Below are 22,241 nucleotides of genomic sequence, written 5' to 3'. Positions count from 1 at the left end.
TTCGATTATCTGACAGTGGCAAAAGCATGTTCATCCGACATGCAGAAGCCGTCTGCCCTTTCCTGTAGCTTCTCTGTATCCATGACAGATCCCTGTCCCTGTCCTGTGGCAGTGTAAGTCATCGCAAGCTAAACGTCCTCTTTGCGCCTATTTGAACTGAGAGCTAGGCCAACTGTAGCATAGGAAAGAGGATAAGTGGAGGTCGTTTATGTAGAAGGCCAGCTTAATTAAAACCTCTTCCTCGGTATGGGGCGAGAGAATGATAATGGCTGTGGCAACCAATGGAAGCGCACGCAACGCTTCCCGGAATATGCGGAATCGAACTTGAATACAATTCGCGGCAGGTTATGCTATTTTTTACAGATGTTATGTATACATATAGTTATATATATTGGTCATTTTAGCGAGAGAAAAAGTACTGTGTATACCGCCAGAAATGTACTCTATGGCATTTTTTGAAAAGCTTTTAAAAAGTAGCTCCCTTCAACCAGAGGATACGTGAACTTTTCAAATCCAAAAGTCCACATAATTTTTTTTTATGTGCATTTTATAAAAACTATCTATCTAGCAAAATAAGCTTCAAATAGGAAGCAGGCCATCATAATTTCGAAGAGTTGCGATGCTGGAAAGATTCTTCTATTAGAAGGACAACCACCAAACTAACTCTACGTACATATATGCACGCTCAAATTGCTAGGAAGCAGCCTTGTGACATCGGAGAAAAGGGAGACTGCCTTACAATCAACCTGAATAACCCTGAACATATGGCAATACTCGTAATGAATGTAGCCATCGTTTCCTTATAGAACCATAGAAAGTAGATCAGCCGGCGCTAGCCGGTAACCCGAGCACCCCTTTCGTATCTGTTATCCGAGGCATGGCCTTTATATATATTCTATGCCATCTACGGAGTACTGCCACGTTAGCCATCAATATTGCTAAGTAAGTACCGATTTCGCAGCGTTAGCTACCGCCCGCCCCATTTCTATTACCTATTAAGATGCCTGTGTAGCTATGTATGTCCATATAAACATACGAATGAGCGTAGCATTTTTTCGGAGGCTAGCTTATCGTCTTTGATGAAATGGCGATTTCGGATAGAAACAGGCTGGAAACTCTCATATGAATCCCGATGCCCCCGGCGGTGACGAGTGGAGCGGGTGATTAATCTAACTGCTACTTACTATAACTACCGCTACTGCTTCTGCTGTTTCTACTGCTGCACCTATAACTGCTACTACTACTACCACGCCCTCATCTATCTGTAACTCGAGCAGTACCGGAAAGATACGTTGTCGATGGACAGGACGCCTCATTCGACCACGAAACAAAGTCGATTAGTAGCGAAAGTTTGAACGGCTCTAAGTGTCCAGATAGTTTTGTTCATTGCCATAATTGATAGGAGGTTGGAAAAAAGGTGCAGAGACGTAGGCATCTTTTTTCGAATCGGCTACGATATAGTGTACACGCATATGGAACGTTGTACCGAGAAAATTCAAACAAGGCCAAATCTGTTAAGCTAAGGTTTAAGCGTTGAATGTTCTTCATTGTGTATTTCGAATAAATGTAGGTGATGACTTACAAGAAGCAGGTGGCAAAATCTCTACTGGATGGCGGAAATATACTCAAGGTGTTTTTCTTTTTTCTTTTTTGGGAACTTCGCTTTAAACATCATACGGATGTAAGAATACCAGAGTAAACCGTGTCACTTTAGATTTGTCAGAGCTAAAGCCGTAACGTGCGTCAGATTACGAAAGGGAGCCCCACAGCACGCCATGTATGGCAAAAAAAAACAATTTATCCCGCCCGGTTCGAGAATTCAATCAAGAATTCGAAGATTAATAATAGCTCGAATGTCTTCAGCATTCATTAGGTTCATCAACTACAAGCTGCGCGTTTTCATGTCAAAGATCCGAAAAAAATAAAATGCATACATGTATATGCATAAAACCGTGCACACTTTGCTATCTTTGTCGTTAGCGGCGTCCAATAGACCCTGATCGGCCAGCCACCGCTCGATGCAATCTTTCGTGTGGCAGGGCAATCATATCAGTGCTTTCACGCCAGTTAAAGATAGCTAGCCGCCTCCCCGCCCCCAGATCTTACTCTTTTAGTTAAAGCAGGGATTGTATAAACGTACATGTGGACGGGCGCTTTTAAGTTCAGTTCTTAGTCCCTTCTATTACTGCTAACGTCTCTTCTATTGCGTCGCCCAACTCCGTCTTGTGCGGCATTATAGCCATTGTATAGCCAGATATAGGGCTCTGTGTGGGTATATGCGGTTTCACCGGCGCCGTCCCTTCGTTCTCCCTGCCTATTGCTTGCTGGCGTATTATGTGATTGTATTAATTAAATACGAAAGCTGCAGCTGAGAGCGAAGGGCAGGGAGAGGACTAAGAGCAGCTTGAGAAGTTCAGAAAAGACGCAGTAAGAGCGCAGCTTGCAAGTTCTGCTCTGGGCCCTCGAGAACCGGCTCACGACCCTGGCGGCACGTCAGCCGCCGCCCTGCTATACTCTACTACCCCTATATAATTACACTATACACAAGTATATGTGCTGCTTCTTCCGTCGACTGACTGTGTGCATGCTATTTGCTGCTGCTGTGGATTGCCCCTTCGACTCCCGCTATCTGGAATAGAATAGCGTAGGGATGTCCGGGGCTGACAGCATGAGTGTTGTGAAGAAGCCACTACCACAGTAAAATACTTCTACAACTACTGATAGTCGAATGGGTCTTCCGTGTCTATATGGGCAGTTATCACAACTCCAGCTCGGCTCTTAGTTCAACCCAGACTCTTTCACTAATACGAGCTCAGATTCTTCTCGTTCGTTGCTCGCTGTGGGGGCGTCGCAAGAAGAATCTTGAAACTCGAAACGAATGTCCGGCAGCTGGCTGCATGACTTATGCGAACGAAGAAGTCGACTGACTGCACGCAGAGCCTGCGTACTTGCTTCCATATGTGAAGAAAAGATGGGAGAATGGCAAAACACATTGCTCAAGGCCCACGACAAGGCTCGGCGGAACGAATGGAAAAATGCCTGTCACTGGGCATCTTTCTAATCATCCTGACTATGCTACTGCAGATTCGCGCTTTTATCGCTGCCCGACGGGAATCCTGCCATTGTAGCTCTTCCTATTCAATTCTAAGCGAAGCTTCGAACCAATTAAGAGATATCTCTGGGATTGTTGGTACAAATAGCGCAGGATGAGCTCTTATGATTGGGAAAGTGGAGCAGGAGTAAACCAGTGTCTGGAAGTAGGTCGCACGCGCTTAACACTTAGCACAAAAGCTAAACCATGGTTCAGACCCAGTACGTGAAGAATCTCTTGACAGTCGAACGCAAAACAATACGTAATGCTGGTCCCGCTGGTGGTAATGCGCTGTACAATATCCAGTGCACTTTCTTTTCGTTTTTTTTTTTTTACTATGTTGTGCTCCATTTAAAAATTCGTAGTGTTCCAAACGGCACTATCGACAATGTCCACTGTTCCAACGCGCAACGCTTTCTGAGGCATACGGGATTTATGTAATAAATATATATTTGCTGTATATCTTTTGTGAGGTTTTGCATGCGTCTAGGTAGGCATGTAAAAGGCTGAAGTGGCTCTAAAACCTAAGCAGATTTTTCCGTCCATCGGTAAACATGCTTGTCTGCTATATGACATACCTAAAATAGTAAATATATAGATTTCGTGTTTGATTTTCTTGTTTTTCTCTTTGTGGCACATTACTTAGAGTGGCAAGCCATGGAGCGCGTTAGTGCCGTTAATTAGAAGTGATTCGAGGAAGCAGAGCGTTTACTAGCTACCGATACTGTACCTTTCTGAATGGCTGTAATGCTTCTTGTTTAAAAATCTGCTTCGGTCGTTTTTTGTCTGCATTAAAAAGTTCACCTTCCGTGAACGTATAGCACTTGCTGTTCTTGTGTAGCGCTCTTAATGGCAGCAACGACGACGACGACGCCGATGAACAGAGGGACGAGAGACACGACGACGATGAATGACGACCAATATCGCGGACCGACCGACCGACCCAGCGGCCAATCGCCCAAGCAACGAAAAAAGAATGAAGTTTGCCTTTCTGGCTCAATGTTCGCCCTCTCACTTACCCACTCAGTCCTCTCCCACTTTTCTTCTCTCTCTCTCTCTCTCTCTCTCTCTCTCTCTCTGTTAGGACGCGCCTCAAAGCTTGCCTTTGCTGTGGTCTTTGAAGTTGCCGGCCGGGATCAGCAACTAGCTTACTGAGTTGGTGAAAAGATTCATTTAATGTTCAATTTCAAAGCTAACCTTCGGTGCCAGCTTAATTGAGTCGTCGGGTGATGCGAGCGAAGCGCTTGTAATAGCTTCAGACTCCCCGAAAAGAGAAACTGGACGCGGCCGAACACTCCGGAGGCACTAAAGCTACCCAAAGGAGGAGGTGGAATAAAACAACCGAATGGGATAAAGCTGAAGGGGACAACAAAAGTCGGGCCCGAACGTGGAGTTCTGAGCTGAGTTCTTAATGAGACTGCCTATGAGGGTACGATAGGGCAAACCAACGTCAGAACGGCTACTGAACCGTGCGCTTTGTCCGGCGTTGGCCATGGCTAAGTAAAGCGTCGAAATTTAGCGAGACGCAATGAAGTGAGGTAATGCTGAATTCTGACTCCTCACCCTCTTGACGATTTGTTGTCGTTGAGGGCGCTTGCGTCCGCCCCTTCCCGCACTATTGGCTTCATAATCGTACACGATTTGCTTCGTGGCCAGGCGTGGCTACCTGATACATAACCAATGGCATGCTCTTTCTACAGCGAATAATTTTTCAAGTATAGGCTGAGCAAGACCTACCTAACAGAAGCAAAAAACGATTCGCAGGAACCGCGCGCCAACTAGTAGGTCATAAAGGTTGTGAATTAATTGTCATATATACATCATTTATTCGTTAGCGAGGTTTTATCACAGCTGGCGAAGCTAGTCCTACCTATTCCGGATGCGAACGTGCAGTATTTCGAAACAAGCCAAAATCAAGTTGCTCTGACACATGCTCAAACCTAGATAATCGTGCTATAAAAATATACAGATACGAGCGCCATATACACATGTACAAGTGATAACACTTTCTACAACTATAAAAATAATAAGTTAGTAAATAGAAAATAGTAGGCGAATTGGAAGTACGCTTTTTAACATTGCACGGAACCATCACGTACGCCCTTTATAATCTGAGCAGCAGGAACGGATCCCATTGTTTCCTCATTCGGATTTGGACAAATTTTTAGAAGGAAAAAAATAACACATCAAACAATATTCCAACATGTTTAATTTTACAAATTTACGCTTGAATACGATTAGCTCCGGCTATTTTCGACGTGAAGCGAGCTGGAAACATATGTCTTTTGAGAATAGTCAGTTTCGGCGTAGTGTATTATATACTAATAGCTATTCAAAGCATCATCTAAGCGCAGTTGAAGTGTTGAAAGCATCAGCCAGTTATGTAACAGCCATCGCATCCGGTCGGATCATGCCTCTCTGAAACTCTCAAATTGCACGGACTTCCGGAGTCTTTCCCCGATGCATGCGGCCATCATTCAAGACAGATCTTGTCATGTGACCAGCATTTGCCTCAGCTAAAGATTCAGCATAACAAGCTCTGCCTCTCGGAATGAATTGAATGCGAGGTCACTGAATAGCATCTCGTGGTTTGCCGTAATACACTGCCGATGTTGGATACTTGTCGTTTCTAAAAGCTTTCAGTAATGAAGACTCTGCTTACATATGATACAATAACCAAATAGTAGAGATCACAGTAAAACTTACAGTATTTTCAAAGTAACTTTCAAACTGGAACAGTTGTACTATTAAGTTTACGCCTTTCGTCACTCTGAAAGGTGCATGTACTCTACGCGTGATCCCAATGAAATATTGAGCTCGTGTTAATCTAGCTTTAGTGCAAGTCTTTCGTACAGCAGAACGTAATTTCCATACGTGCCTACATAAGTTTTTCTTTTCTGAAGAAGAGTCTGAGCAAGAACAGAATACGCTTAAACAGCCCGGAAATGCTCAGAAACACATTTATATTAAAAAATAATAATGCTTCGTTTTAATTTTAGCGTAAAATTAGTGATGAGGACGATTGTAATTAGTCTTTGGTAACTTACTTCAAATATTACACCTAAAAAAAAGAATAGCAAACCTTATAGACTACATATTTTGATAGGCGTCCCAAATAGCAGTAATCATATATACACATAGAAATACTCAACAGATAGCTCTCGTTCGATAACGCATGACAGCATTGCATCAATCCTTCCTTGCCCAGTATGTCCACTGCTGATATCCTCTGTCCACATAACGTCGTTCCTCGGATAGCTTTAATGTGGCCCAGCGAGCGGAGTTCGCATTACTTCATATGAAGTTGGAGTCGAACTTAAGGATTTAGCAATGCCTCGATGATTGACAGGAAGTGGGTTCAGAAGTCCGTCGGCAGCGGTGGCTGATGGGCTACTAGCTGGCAGCAAACGGCGATACTCGTTAAAAAGCCTTTGTCACCTCGATTCGAGGTCCCTGTGCGCGTTCGTCTTTAAACAACTCTGGGCTTCGACGTGTTCGATTCGAGTGTCTTGATCGGAAAAAAAGAGTCTTTTCGAGTAGCTAGAAGCAGCACTGGGGTCCGACCACAGCCATCTTTCGCTATGCAGCACTCTCCAGTCAGTAGTCCACTTACGGTGAGCTGAGACCCAACAGCGGAGACGAGTCACGAAGCCGCTCGTCCTCAGGGATTCGTCTGAGAAGATGTTTCACTCGCTTCGCTAAGCAAGTGTCGTCAGGGAAGTCTCGTGACTGCCTTCAGACCTGATCCTGATGCTTGAAGTTCGAATCGCGTAGTTGAGTCGTGGAGCCGCGTATGTCATTCACATTGAGCGGCTGACTGAAATCCGAGATGACTTCAATGTATTCCTCAAATAGACGTATGATAAATAGGTACCTTGTTGCCTTATGCACTGATAGTGGACTATGCCATTTTGAATCAATGCCAGTAATCGTAGCAATCGGAAACCAATCTAACCAGCTTCGTTTTCTCCTTCTTCTATCTGTTGTAGTAGCGATAGTGGTCGATGGAAAAGACGATGATGCAGAACTTCCTGCAGTAACTTACAAGGAAATATCCAGTCAGTTAAATTACTCGAATTTTGCAACAGATAATGGGTCGTCAGTTGGAGTGTACCCATTGGGTACTAGTGGCATCCAATGGGTACACTGCAATGGGCGAAATAAGCTCGAACGACGCACTGAATTCATACCTACTACTTCGACATATTATCAAGTCTAATAGCTTATACACATTACTATACGAAATAGTAATAAGAGTAACTAGATGATAAAACTAACATCTTGAGCAACGTTTTCAAAACATAAGGCCTACTGTCCGCAGTGCGTTGGATTGAGTAGAGTGACTTGTCAACTTCTATATGTATGTCGGTGGTCCTACAAACTGCGCTCAGCGTGTATTTTCCATCGTGCGCCAATAGTCCTAGAGTGTTTCTTACGGTCCCTGAGGTAAAACAGACATCGTCTCCTAAAAATGCTTTGCATCCACGTTCCCGTCAGTTGCAAAGGGTACGCCCGTTCAAGCGGATTCGAAAATCGCGTTTGACCACTAACATCACTAGCGTAGTGCAGCAACTCTTATCCGTCGCCGTTTGGGCTGTGACGTTGCTCTCTGTCAGTGTATGTACATACAATTCGCATTCTCGTACGCTACCAACCCGTTTTACCGCCTATCCATTCTGTAAAGCGAAGAACATGCAATCGTTACACTGGGAAGATGACATGCACGGTTCAGGCACACAGAAAACGTTGAGATAGCCAGATTCACATTAAATATGTGCAGATAGGTGTAAACATTTCATATAGAATCTTGAACAATTGAAGTGCTAGCGTTTTTATGGGATTTGTCCATGCACGAGACGCTTTCATAGATGCTTTGCCGACGATAGCAATGCTACAACCTTTGCCGCTGACCGTCAGAGTGGTAAGAAACGTTTCTTGCCTGTGCTGCATCAGCAGCTACTTAACACCGTCAAGAAAGAAGCCACGAGTTATGAAGGCAGCAACGGGGGGCTGACAACGAGGGCATCTAGTGCTGTGAACCAAGTAGGCTGCCAGAGACGTAACTCTGTAGCGGGCAATGGGTTTAGCATTGGTCGTATGTCAGGAGTCATAAGGATGGCTCCCTCGGTAGACATCACATGCTGCACTCGATACATCGCGAGGTTGACTCTACTAACCAGCAGCGGGCCGAGTGCAGCTGACTGGCTGCCGTCATCGGGCGAAGACGTCGTCTATACATAGAAGGGAGTGGAGGAAGGCGGACATGGGTGGTAGAATCATGAGGTCAGTTGGATGGTCGGATCATAAACACAACCGAATGCAGCCGTGGTCTGGATGGGATTACTTCCTAGAAAAAGGACGCACACACACGTATACCCTACCTGTCCTTATGAAGACAGAGGGAAAACGAAGGGAAAGCGGGGGCAGCAACAGTATGTTCTTCCATTGGCGCTTGTCAGTGAGCACCATTGAACAATGCTGCAATGGAAGAGGAGGTCCCTTGTTGCCAAGGTGTAAATATCATTTATTTAGCTCGAGAGAAAGATTTGCGACTGCTTGTAGGATCGTAGCATTTAGGTAAGAAGCTAGTATAGTAGAAATTGTGGCAGGAGTGGGATAGAGCGGAGTTACGCTGTAGCCACCTAATAATATCAGAAAAGCGTCTGATGTCGACAGAATGCAGGCCACTGATGCGTTGGCCACTAATGTTTCAGTGAAAAGAGGAAATGGAACGCACATATATGTATAGAAGAGTATTATTATTATTATTAGTGATATATAATTATTCAACTCTTCAGACGTAATCTGAAAGGATAGCTTTTACAGCCAAAACTTCGACAAGTTCAACAACAACAACATTCGACAACTCAAAGCGCTCAATGGCTCGCATTAGGTGCATCGTCGCTTACCATGTCTAACACTGTGTGTACTGACTTCTTCGTTTTCTATCGTGTCGAGCTTTGTATTCTAATTTAATAAGTCTATTTATACATCCTATATATCTCACTTCAAATATCTATTTGTGCTTGTACGGATGCCATTTATGACGCTATGGTGCAAATGGAGAGCACGCATATCGTTTAGGAAGTATACCATCTTTACGTTTCCCATAAGCACTCGTGGAGAAAACGTAAGGTATGATAGGGACCTATGATAGTGCTAGGTCAATCGAGAATATGGAATATATTGTCTACAATATATATTATACGTGTTTACGATATAGTCTTTATATATATTTATATAAAGATACTTAGTGTGTAAGTGCCTGTGACACGGTCGGCGATGGGTACCGTGCTATTGATAACGTTTGAAAATAGGATGAATCTTTGTGTATGATCTCTGGTGGACAATGAGCACATGGAGGATAACATCGCACAAGTAAAACACCGGTAGATATCTGCATATCTGTGTGCATGTATGTGTGCTTTATGAAGTATCAGCGACGCGAGGCTCCTGTTGATTTTGCCGAAGTTCTCTCCACTTTCCGCGCGTTGTTCTCTCTTGAACGGCACGTGTCGAATGAATACCATCATTTGGCGAATTAGGCTCCTTTTTGCCCGACATAATACGATATGGAACATGGCGCGCTCACTAGTACACTTGGTACCTGAACAGAAGCGCTGGTGCTTTGCCAGTTCGCATAGGCCGATGATTCGGTCATGTCCACGCTTTCTCTTGCGCAGTCTATCTCCCTGTCCCTTTGTCCTATGTTTGCAGGGTAAGTGTACAGATACGACGACTGGAAACGTGAATGGATGACGAGTGGTGTAGTAGGGTGTTGTAGCACCAGGTTTTTCGGCCGCCGACGCTCTACTTCTCCGTGCACGTGTGGCAAGCAACATATGAGTGTATTGTGTCTCTTAGTATGTGGGTAATGGCCTGAAGGAAGTGCACGTGCCTTGCGAGATGGACATGCCGAGCCCTCTAGTTCACACAACACGACAACTACGATAACAAGAAAGCTACTTTATCGGGATCGGCTGGCTCAGGCCGGCTGACTGCCGAGGTAACCCACATAAGGACACGTGCCTCGTTTACACTATCTGGCCGATGAAGCAATGAAACAGCAGGCCAGCAAAGGTGGAAAACCGGATGAGAAAGGCGTGTGTGTTCAACGACAAGAGGAAACAAGCACATCATCTATTGGGAAGCATTAGCGCAGGAGACAAGTTCAAGATGGATCTATTATTTTGGATATGATCGTGATTAAAGTGATCATATCCATCCACGAACGAAACATGAAATTCTAAAGAGGACAAATGACTGTGCGATAGAATGGCGCACTGTATGTATGGCCAAATAGTAAACAAATGGCCAAGTGTATAATGATAGTGCGAATACGAGGCCTTTCAGGAAAGGTGTTTCAATGAAGCGAGTTCTTGTATCGGGAAAATATTTCCATAGTCAGATATTTTATGACGCCAACTGAAGTCCTATGGCTTTTTCTGTGAGGGATGTTTTTTCTTTCGTCTCGGTGAACTTGCATAGTTACAGATACTCTTTGTGTGACTCAGAAACTGATCAGACGAAGAAAATGCGTTGAGTCGATTATGAGATAGGAAAAAGCAGGCAATCAGAAGCAAATTTCCGGTAAAATCTCCCTTGTCAATCTCTCACTGTATTGCCTCGGGCGTTTAGGCTTTTAGCGCATCTGTGTAGGAAGACGAAGAGGTGACAATATGTCTTGGAGGGTTGGAGATTTTGTAGAGATTTGCGGACGGTTGCATATGCGACTGAGTGGAAACGCAGCAAGCAGACAGACCCCTAGCATGGCCGGCTCACAAGGGCCCGAATTGTTCCCCGAAGCAGAATAGTGTACAACAAGCTGAACGACAGATCTCAGCGAAATTCTAGGCGACTACACGGGTATCGATTACGAGATAATGTTGAAATAAGCTAATAAGTGTAGGAAATGTATATATATGACTTTCGTAATATTTGCTAATTTTTTCGATTCGGCTGTTAATATGTAAGATATAGGGTTCGAGTTAGCCAGCCGCTTCAATAGAGAAAGAATGATCTTGAGAAAATCCGACATGTTGATCTCACACTGTACCTAGTTTCATTTGAATATAAACAGTTGGTCTGTTTCTATGAAGTGGGATAGTATTTGCTGATTAAAAATACCAAACAAGGCGCTAGTAACAAAATAAAGCAATAATAATTGTATATTTATTTTAATTTAAATATTTATCTCTGTTTGTTAGGTGGGGAGGCGATCAAACGGGAAGCTTCACCAAGCAGCACGTACCCTCGACCAGAACGCTCGGCTTCTGCAGACAGCGCACGAGCCTCCTCAACTTCAAGTCCACCCATTCAAACAAGCGGTGGCCATCATCTGACGGCTTCCGTATCTGCAGGCTCTTCTATGCCACCTAATTCTACCGCGTCTCCTGGTAAATACCATAGTTATTAAACGTACGAATTGTTTGTCGATATCGCGCACTACCTACCTTTTGCGAGCTCTGAATTTGGATTGCTTTGTAGCTGTTGGATGTGTACGGCTTGCGCATGTATACCGCTATAGTTTGGTTTACGGTTGAATAGCGTCAGCGAAAACAGGCACTAAATAAATATAGTACAAGTTTACTATTTCCTATATGGGAAGCCCACCCGAAGTTTCGCGCATGGCCTGAATGTCATACTTCCAAAAAACATAATGGGCCATGTATAGACTATATATCACTCAAATTCTGAATCGCATTTTCGTTTTATATTTGTGGCGGGGCAATGAACTAATAGACGTCATTATCGATGGTTGCAGGATCACCTTTAGGTCGGCCTTCAGGCACTATTTTTCACCATCCAGGCCTGAGTGCCGTTTCTACGCATACACACTCATTGCATCAGCATAGCCATTTAGATTCGGACTGCGAAGATGATGACGTCAAGGACGATATGAAGTGTGGAGTAGATGACAAAAACGCTCAACGCCGCAAAAAAAAGACGCGCACCGTATTTACGCGCAGCCAGGTATTTCAGCTCGAGTCGACATTCGACATGAAACGCTACTTGTCTAGCAGTGAGCGTGCTGGCCTGGCTGCATCGCTACACCTAACTGAAACGCAGGTTAAGATATGGTTCCAGAATCGTCGAAATAAATGGAAACGACAACTGGCAGCAGAGCTGGAGGCGGCCAATATGGCGCATCATGCCGCCGCAGCGCAGGCCGCTCAGGGCATGGTTCGAGTGCCGCTACTCTACCACGAGGGGGCCGCACCGAGTACCGTTTCGAATGGTGTCATGCCAACTAGCTCAGCATCTCCTCCGGGTGCACCCACCTCAGCAGTTACTACAGTTAGCTCATCCGCGAGTTTAGCACTGACCGAAGCTGCGTCGACTATTGCTGCCCTTGCACCCGGTCGCACTTCACCCGCACGTTCGACGACCGCCGGGGGTTCACCGCCTCCGACAGGCCAACTAACCGCGCCATCAACAATCTCGGCGTTAGGTAGTGCGGCCGCTGCCTTGGCGGCTGGAGCTGCCGCTGCATACCCTGCGTCCTTGTATTACCACCAGTTCGCTGCCGCTCAGGCACCGCCGCCGCCGCCGCCACACTCTGATGGACCAGCCACGCCAGGGAGCCCTCCTACAGCCACCATTCGGCCTCCGCAACTTCCGGGAATCGTCTAGATTTGTTCCACACAACAGAGACATCATATCTGCAGTACTCCAGAAACTAGAACAGCACCGGCAGTAGCAACAACGTCGTGGGCGTGTTACTGAGGTATCAAGTACAGCAAAAAAACACTGCTGAATTTTAGCGCGTTACCGCATACATATAAGTATAGTCTGAAGAGCAGCCGAAGAAACATAGTCGTCGCAAAGACAACGTAAATTTATAGCAAGACGTTCACAGAATCCGTCTACGAAACCCGGTGCTACCAGGTGGTTCAATAGCTGCGTGTGTAGCATTCGATTATGTTGAAGGGCTGACGGCTGAAGTACTATACTATATAGCTTATAGTATATTACAGTATAGTTGAATGAGCGGATTTCCACAAAGCCATTAAACTAATAGGATCAGTGGAATCTGGGCTGAGATTAAATACCCGCAAGGGAAAGAAACCTTTGAGACACATAAAAAAAATGACAAGGGAAAGCTATAAATACTTATCTTAGACATCCACTTACAACTGAAGCTCGTTAAGATTTGTGAGTGGTGCGGGTAGAACTTGTCCGCAAATTCAGGGTAGCGAGAGATGCAATGCACTAGGTAATTGTCATTGAAAGGTTCGCCAGCGAAGCAAAGAATATCGGAGCGAACACCGAAGACAAATACGCAAATTGATATACATATATAAACTGGATACCGAAAACATATACTAGATAGATAGACTGATATAAATAAGTATATATATACACTGAGATGAAACTGTTTAGTTATCGTCGATCTCATTTAATAGCCGTACAAGCGTAGTTCGCATCGTGAGCTAGATGATATATTTACTGATGCTAAATGAAAGCGTCTGCAAAGCGATTCCAGAATGAAAGCATTTATATATGATGGGACCGGCATAGAGAGGGCAACAATTCCACTTCAACAAAAACCGGTGAGCATCTACAGAGTGTGCTCTGGGCTCAAGACCTCAAACCGATTGTGCGATGAGCATAAATGGGACCGTGGTCATTCAGGAGAGGCCCAATGACTTGTGTGCCAAACCGAATAATGTCTCCGTGCTATTTATTCAACGTGAATCACTATTAAAGGAAAGGAAGCAGAAATGACCGGATATCAATAACGCTTCATCGTGTAGGTTCGTCAGGCGTGCGGCCAAACTGTTCGACGCGTCACGAAATGACCATCGCTGTGACAAAACTGATACTTACAACGCACGCTAAAAGTTTAGCATAAACTATTGATAAATCAGAAACATGTACAGAAATAGCGATGAGAATAAAACACGTGCTAGGTTGAAAATGGGGTTCGATCAGAAAGATGAATTGACAGGAAACATTGAGACAGGCAATGCTGCTTTTGCAGACACTGTTAGTGTAGGTGACCAGGCGTATGTCTTCATAATGTGGGGTAGGGTGGGGTGGGGGGTGGGGTGGGGTGGGGTGGGGGGAGGTGATAATGCGGTGGGGTGGTCCGGGACAGGCAGTCAGAGAGGCAGAAAAAGGCAAATTGTGAATTGTGAGCAAGAATCGACAACAAGCGTTCACTGTGATTTATGTTATGTACAGGTATATTAGCAGCCTTTACAATCGGACCGATTATAATTCCAGATAATGAAGCCGAATGGACGAATGAACAGGTGATGATAATCATAATAAGTGGAATAAAAACTTACAAGTAGGCATGTGAATGAGAATCGACTATGATACACAAAGAGGAAAGAAGAAAAGTCGCAAAGACAGAGATTAACGATACGAAAAAAATATTATTATTATGTCGTCACAAATCAATAAAGCTGTGCTCACTGCAGAAAATGATATTTTTTGTTATAATTTACTTTTATCTAATATCTTCGATATATTTGAAATTGATGCTTAGGCCCTAGATAAGTAAATCTACACCATATAATACAACGATCTGCTATCGTAAATACGGATATATCAAGTCTTTGTTATTCGACAAATTGTTTTCACTCCATTTGAAGTCAGCCCAGAAGCTATCGGTGCGACACCGATACGAGAGGCCGAACATTCGAGGTTTTCTTGGCCTGTGCCTAACTCCATCTCATGTAAGTTTTTAGGTGCGCAACAAGGAATAGAAAACATATAACAAACAGCCGAGTAAGACAGTCAATAAAGTAGTCTCGTAAAGCGTTGCTTTAGATTCGGCACACTCTTTATGGTAGGACCACTGTATATTTTGAGTTTTACGTCCGGTATTGCCGTTAGACATAGTTCCATGAAACGGCTGACTGGCTCCCAGCACGAAGCAAAACGTGTCTTTGACTGGATTCGAACCTAGACCACAACGTATCCCTAAGGTCAGCATGCAAATATATTACTCACCAAGCTTACACAGGGGCAAGATTAAATTCCAAGGCCCTCTAATGCGCATATCGTACGCGATTTTTTTTATATTAGAAAGAACGTGTCGATCTATTGTGTAGCTGCGGCACGAGGAACTAACAAAACAAACTTAACAAATTAGGGACTCAAACAATCGAAAGTTGAAGAACGCATTAAAAAATTATATTAAAAAAAACTACCAAAAAAATTTCCTTTTAAACCTGTGTCTATTTTCAGGTAATTTCTCATCTTTAATTCAGAAGGTATATCACTCCATACAAACTTTTTCGTTATGTTGTAAAACAGAGCGAAGTCCCTCAGGTATATGTATCTACCTTGCAGAGGGTGCAGATGAAAGCGGGTTTAAGTTTTCTATTAATTTTATTTGTGAATGCCCTGTCTTATATATATATACAAGGGATGGGTCGATATTTCGATGTACTGTGTAAGAGGTCAATAGTCAATTTTCCTAGCTGATCTCGACAGCGCTCTGCCTCATTCTCTCCCTACTTCTCTCTCTGTCTGATCTGCGCTGGGTTACAGAGTACTAGAATTCATGATATGCTGATAGGCCTACCAAAAGTGTTCAATTCCAATCCACCTGTATCCTTTCTTGGTCCGTTTCGGCGAAGGGGGCCTTCAAGTTGGCAAGCAACTTCAGCCATATGCGCCCTTACAGATTATCATCTAACGCGCGTACTCCTACCGGATAATGTCTGCCGCGGCTAGATTCTATTGACCGGCGTAACACCGGGTTCACTGTAGAATCTCTCGTTCTTACGGTTCTGAACAGTGAGGGAAACGGTTGTTGGGCTGGCCTTATAGGGCCACACAGGAACGAGTAAGATGTGGCTAGTCGGCCTGAACGTAATAGCGGTTACTCCTGGTCGGTTCGGCGAGCCGATAGAGGAATGTTATATTGTTACCAGGGGAAAATTAGATTGAACGACAGCAAAGAGAGCAGCCAGTTACTATCCACTGTACATTATAGCGCACATCCATTTCTCCCTTTGACTGAGCCATCGTCGGTTGCCGATCCGCCGGTGTTGGCTGCTGGTCGCGGAGGGGCTTAGCCTAAGCCCACACTAGCTATCCCTCAGCAGAAACCTGCAATACCCGCTGTTGAAACCTCTCTGACTCTCGGATCTAGCTGTGTCTGGCCGTCGGCCTTCAGCTCTCCGGCGGCCGACAGCCATCGTCTTCTAGCAGAAGGTCTATGCTGGGCTGCAGGCCCAATGCTACGTTTCTGTTTCGGCTTCGCTATCTATAGCCCACCCCCTCCCCTTTTCTCTCTTTGCCCCTCTACAATCTCATCCTAGGCTAGCAGATTTAACGCATCTCCCGTCCACGCGTTCTTCTCGCTTTTCGCTAAACCTCTAACTTATACAAGGAGAAGGGGAAGGCCGCTTCGCTATAGGGATATGGCGAATCACAAAAAGATAAAGCGAAAAACGGAGAGAAAATTATGAAGAACTGGGTGGAGGCGGACGCTGTGGCAAACACAGTGATAACTCAAGTCGCAAGAGGACCAAGAATTATTACGTTGGGGATTTGCAAATCATCGAACCCCAAATGCTTCTCAATGGGGTCCCTACGGGCCCGGAATTGTGGTCTCCCCATAAATCCACCTTGCTCCCTCACAACTTCTTCTTTCCCTTTGTCCTCCTTTAGCATTTTACCTCGAAGAGGCAAAACATTCTCTTTCAACAAAAACGGAACCGGTGTCTGCATGATTACTGACATATATACCGAGCAATTTTAATATACAAGAGCGGTGTCCTGGACTCGAAATCGATTCCGTTCCTCCACACACATACGGACACACGTTCCGACATGCTTCGTTCTGAAAACACGCTGACCCCTTTATATTCTACCATATGTAAGAAGGAAACTTTAATAAGCTCTCAAATAAAATTTGCACGAAATTTATGAAACGTACGCTCCCTAATTACTGGTAGCATAAATGACAAGTGTCGTTTGTCGTGACAAAGCCGTAAGACACAGGAGAAACCTGAATCGCTTTTTTTTCTTGCCAATAACCACTAAAACCTGCTTAGGATTTCTGCCGCTATATAGCAATTTCATAATGCTGTATAAACTAATTATGTAGTAAAGGCTGTGCGATTTCTATTCGAGGGCTGATCAAAAGGATGCCGAAAAAATTGTTTTATTGATGGTCAGTCAGCTGCAGGCGTAGTTAAATAACAGCGTCTAAATTTATTACTATTTAACTTATATACTTAATATCGAAAAAAAACTAACTTCAATAAAAGAAAGTGTACACGAAGATAATTTTTTGCTGTCGTCCCTAACTACCTACTTACTTTATTGTCACAAGCAAAACATCAACAATTATCTTGGAACTGCCAATGGGTCATGTACGTAACAGTCAAATACAATGTCCCTAGTTAAAAACGACAAATGACCTTACAGCAAACTCGACCACCGCCATACCGACGTTTTTACCAGTTTAACTAGAAGTTTGTATATCAGCTTCATCTTTCAAGTTAGTCAATCATTTCGCATATCCATCTGCCTATATCTAATCGCCTCGAACGTTCAGGTAATTGTCAAGAGCTATATCGTACAAAGGTCACTCAGATGCACGCATGGCTGTGCGATTCCTAGTTAAAGATGCTATTAACGAGCCGACGACAGGTCGACGGGCAAGGTTTCAAGTTGAGAGACTAAATCGATTATCGGACTTACAAGCCAACCATTTTACTCCGATATTCACTGTTTTGCGCACCATTCTATCAATATATCTACGCATGGACATATAAACGAGACAGTGGTTGGAATCGGATTGGGCAGCTGCACATTGTAGATGGCAGCGGCGGGGGCGGCGGCGGCCATGGCGCCGATTGTGGCAGCCATGCTGGTAGAAGTGCGTAGATTACAATGATGATGGTGGCCATGTTGCTGACAGGGAGATCGCTGTATTAAGGCAGAGCCGGGTGGGCGGTGCTTGAGCGGAGGGCTTCTCTCATTGCTCGCCTGTCCGGCTCAGTTTGTCCGTCGCTGCTCGTTTGGTTTCTTGTTTGGCGCTCAGCTGCTTTTTCTGGCTTGGCCTGACTCGCACTCGGTTGTTCTCGGCCCGCCGGCCAGGCGAACAACGTTGATGAGGTTAACTAGTCTTTCGGATTAAGGGACTCAGGGGCGCGGCTGGGCCGTGGACTAGCAGCAGCAGGAGCAGCGGGAGCAGCCTCTCAGCAGAACAGAAAGCAGAGGTCTGTCGGGCCCGACGAGTAGTACCGCTGCTGAAGCTATTTCGAGGCGAGCCACCAACGAAGTGACGAACGAATGAATCAACTCAGTCAACGTCGGATGAGAGTCTGGAGACCGCCGCCGCCACCGCGGCCTAGTTGGCAGGCTCTGCTGGCTGGGTCGGGCTGGTCGATGGGTCGCTTACTCCTAATGGGCAGAAATATAATAGCATTGGATAGACAGAGCAGTGGTATTAGTATTTCGCACGGCGCTGGCTACCGAGACGAACAAAGACGAGTGGGAACGATGGTGTCGGACAGTGGTAGAAGGAGAAGACGGTAAAGTAGAAGCGAGGCAGATGGGGAAAGCGGATACTACAGCTGCTGCTGATGCTGTTACCTCTACGTTATAGGTGCGGTCGCAGCTGACCCGACCGCTGTTCCCGGGTTGTGCCAGGTCGAGAATGGAGACCACGGCGATCGCACCGTAGAATCTGTCAGCAGCGTCTGACTTTAATAGCAGTAACGGATAGCTCGTCACCGCTCGGTGAAGTGTTCGTAGGACAATTGCCGCTTGCTCGATGAGATCGACTAGTTAAAAAGAGGGCACTTACCTCTGTACATGGAGATTCGTAAAGACGAAGGGAACCTGCTGCCGAAAAAGGCCTCTTGATCATTTTATGCACACTGCACTTATTGGCACATAGCTATTATATTATGCTATATGAAGACACGGAAAAGAAGTAATTGCTCGAGAAGTAATTATACAGGTCAGCACGTGGTAAATAACAAAGGTGCAGTGTTGTTGAAAAATAGGTGGAACTTCATAGTTGAGTGCATCAGTGATGATCAACTAAGAAAATCATGTAGTCGATCTATGGTGAATTAAAAAATACGTGGCATAAAATTATCCATATTATCCAATTATGTACACTTGAACATATAAACAAAAGTTTACCTTTTTTGTTGTTCTTTCTGAGCTGGTGCCATTATTTTAATGGGTTCAGAAAATTGTTCAGGAATTGGCAGTTACGAAGCTAGGTATCCGAACGGATTGTTCATGTGCATGGGGAATATGGAGCCTTGTGCCATATATACCCTAATTACCGTTTATTACATATTAGATACATATATATTGTAATCATGTAAACAAAAAGTTAGCGCATTTAAGCGGTGCCAAGCAGACCATTCGGTCCGTAGATAACTTATGTTTTTTCAATTCATTCAAATTGCCGACGCTGTATATTTAGATTTATCTCTTGTCACTTTAAAACAAGCACCTATACGTCCATAACAATAACAACATTTTGACATGTCTTCGTACAATCTTTTAATCGATGGGCGCGATTATGCTGTTCTATGCATTAATAATTATATCTATTATCTGAATACCTATTATCCCTACTCGGTCTATTGAATATATTATTATTTTTTTTAGCCGTTGTACTGAAATCTTCTTAGTAAATGTTAACATGCGAATAGTTCGTATAATACTAGATAGCAGAAACCAAATATCTTACTCGTCTGCTGAGTTGAGTGTGCATGTATGTACACTATCCTGGCAGTTGCACATTTGTCTCTCTTGTTATGTATCTGCGTATATTCAGCTATATATATATATATATATATATGCGTCTCTACGTGCCCGTCGTCTAACTTTACGTTTAAAGCATTTCGTAGAGCCAGGGGTCTCCGGAAGAAAATGAACGGACCAAAGGACGACTGCTGTTGCTGAGAGAAACTGTGCAACGATGCAGCACGATACAAATAGCATGGCACTGCTCGGTGTTAGTATCTCATCAAAGGTCGTATGCAACCCAGTTCGGGCCGACCCACGACGGCAGCGATGGTGTAGTTGGGCCAGAGGGTTGTCCTATTCGGATTTTTCGCTGGCGGCGGCAGCTGCAGGTTCCTTTTTGAGCTTTGCATTTATGTGCAACTGCTGCTGAGAAGACCTAGGCCTTTGCCGCTAGGCCCGATCATCCCTGTATTCCTTCGAGGTGCAGCGTTCGGATGCTGATAGCAACGGTGGTAGCGTTGTCGCTAGCTGAACTCCAACGCCATCGCGGTTCCAAGCTAACATAGGCAGAAAGATCAGGTTATAGAGTACAAGCAACTAAAAAATGGCAGGAGTTGCCAAAGCAACAATGGTAGTGGCTGAACGCTGACACGTACACACCCACGCAGACCGATACACACAGTTACTGCTGCATTGCAACACGCTGCATCCGCTGCTGAATAGCTCTGTCTAGAGCTTGTTCCGTCGCGCCATTGCCAGCAGCAGTAGTAGTAGCCGTAACGTTTTCTTCGTTCTTCTTCTTTACCTTCGTCCACTTTTTCCATCCGTAATATGGCAATCGTGTTTGCTGCTTGGTCGGGAATTGCCGCTCTATGTGTCTGCTGTAAAGAGAAGCAATGTCACAGCGAGCACGACAAGCGGCGCAACAGCAACACAAAGCGATATAGTCGAGTTGTGTATATGCAATGACAAACTGTTCGCCCCAGTAGCCCAGCTTGGCATGCCCCTTCACTCGACCAATACCCGCATCTTCATCCGCGCCCATTTTGCCTTTTCCCGAACAGTCCAGCAGCCCTCCATCATACGCTTTCCTTGAAGTTCCGTAGCTGCTGTTGGTGTGCCTCAAGGAAGCATAATGCAAGAAGCGGCAGCAGCAACATTCTCTCTGCTGCTCCAAAGCCTCCAGCCGGTCGATCACCCCGCAACCCTCCGTGTCCCCTCCATAAAAACGGACAGAGAGAGAGACTATGACAACTACAACGAAAAGGACGAAAGGAATGGGGGGCCACCCTTCGTCTCCATCAAACGGCTTCACTCCCTTTACTTCAGTTCGCACTCTATATCTGTCGGCCTGCATTCTGTCTATGTTTGCCCCATTTTCACAGCGCCGGAACGGCCACTACACCTATTTCAGCAACTAGTGGTCCCTCTTACCCCCGTCACATTCACTGTACGCCTCCGTCTGTATGACCGTGGAATGGCGGGCTTCCTTTAACGGGAGCTGCGGTGGATTAAAGTAGCCACAGGATTCGACAAGAACGATTGAAGTTATGAAGGTTCGCCCTTAATCAGGCCTGGCAAGAAAACATAGGCTTAATAGCCAGCGTGCCTGGCGGCTGAAGTAAACCATCGAGATGCTGCTCGTCACTACAGTGTACTATTAATAGCGGATTAAAGGTCGTACAATTGCATTTAAATTCTAAGCTAGTTTAATCGATGCGATCTTGTTTCGGGCCGAATGATTAAAAAATCGTAAGTTAAATTTGATGCTTTTTTTTTTCTGAAGTTGGCCGCTTTCCAAGACAAACTGCATTGAAAATAAAAATTATATGCAACGAACTTTTAGTATGTAGGGTCTAGTTCCAGCCTAGAATGTAATTGAATTTGAGCGTTTGCATTGCCTATATACAGTGCGGGTGTAGATCACGGCTTATACCATCGATCTATTATTAGGACGATTAGCATAGACTATATGTAAAAGGTCCTATGATGACAACCTCTATTTTCACTGGACACTCGTACAAGCACAGCGCGGAGGTGTTCAAATTCATCTAATACTCATACCCGCCACGATATGGATCGTCCATTGCGGGCAAAGATCCTTGCGCTATGGCGTTCGTCCAATTCTGTTATTTCTACAGAGAAGCAAAAACATATCTGACATTGCTTAAAGCTGTAAGATGACTGCTAAACGAGGGCAAAGCTTGCCAGTACGTTTTTCCAATAGGAAAATTCATATTAGATGCTTCAACCAAGCTAGTACATTGTACAGCTGTTCGACTGACCTTCCTTTGATTCTCAGTGTCCCGAGAAAGCAAATCTATCTAACAAGTCTAACAAAAATTGCCTAGGCTCAGCCGACGATAACATGCTGACCAAACAATATTGAGATTTGAATCGGCAACAGAAACAGGGTGAAACGATTTCTCTATTAAAGTAAGCGTTTGATAGAAATAAAATA

The 22,241-nt window shown here is 44.7% G+C and overlaps 1 protein-coding gene across 1 annotated transcript in view; it reads left to right on the top strand.

Annotated features, from left to right (window-relative positions):
• The window catches only part of LOC111254769 (uncharacterized), a 41,013-nt gene extending 26,893 nt beyond the window's left edge, over positions 1 to 14,120 (top strand). Inside the window, exons 2-3 of the mRNA XM_022815956.2 lie at positions 11,299 to 11,487; positions 11,856 to 14,120. Coding sequence (XP_022671691.1) covers positions 11,299 to 11,487; positions 11,856 to 12,724 — 1,058 coding nt within the window. The 3' untranslated portion in view covers positions 12,725 to 14,120. The remainder of the gene's footprint in view (positions 1 to 11,298; positions 11,488 to 11,855) is intronic.
• The last annotated feature ends 8,121 nt before the right edge of the window (positions 14,121 to 22,241 follow it).

This window comes from Varroa destructor, unplaced genomic scaffold, assembly GCF_002443255.2.
Source record: "Varroa destructor unplaced genomic scaffold, Vdes_3.0 BEIS01000007.1, whole genome shotgun sequence".
NCBI lineage: Eukaryota > Metazoa > Arthropoda > Arachnida > Mesostigmata > Varroidae > Varroa > Varroa destructor.
Note: the sequence above shows the minus strand (reverse complement) of the source record. Positions and strands in the feature narration are given on the sequence as shown.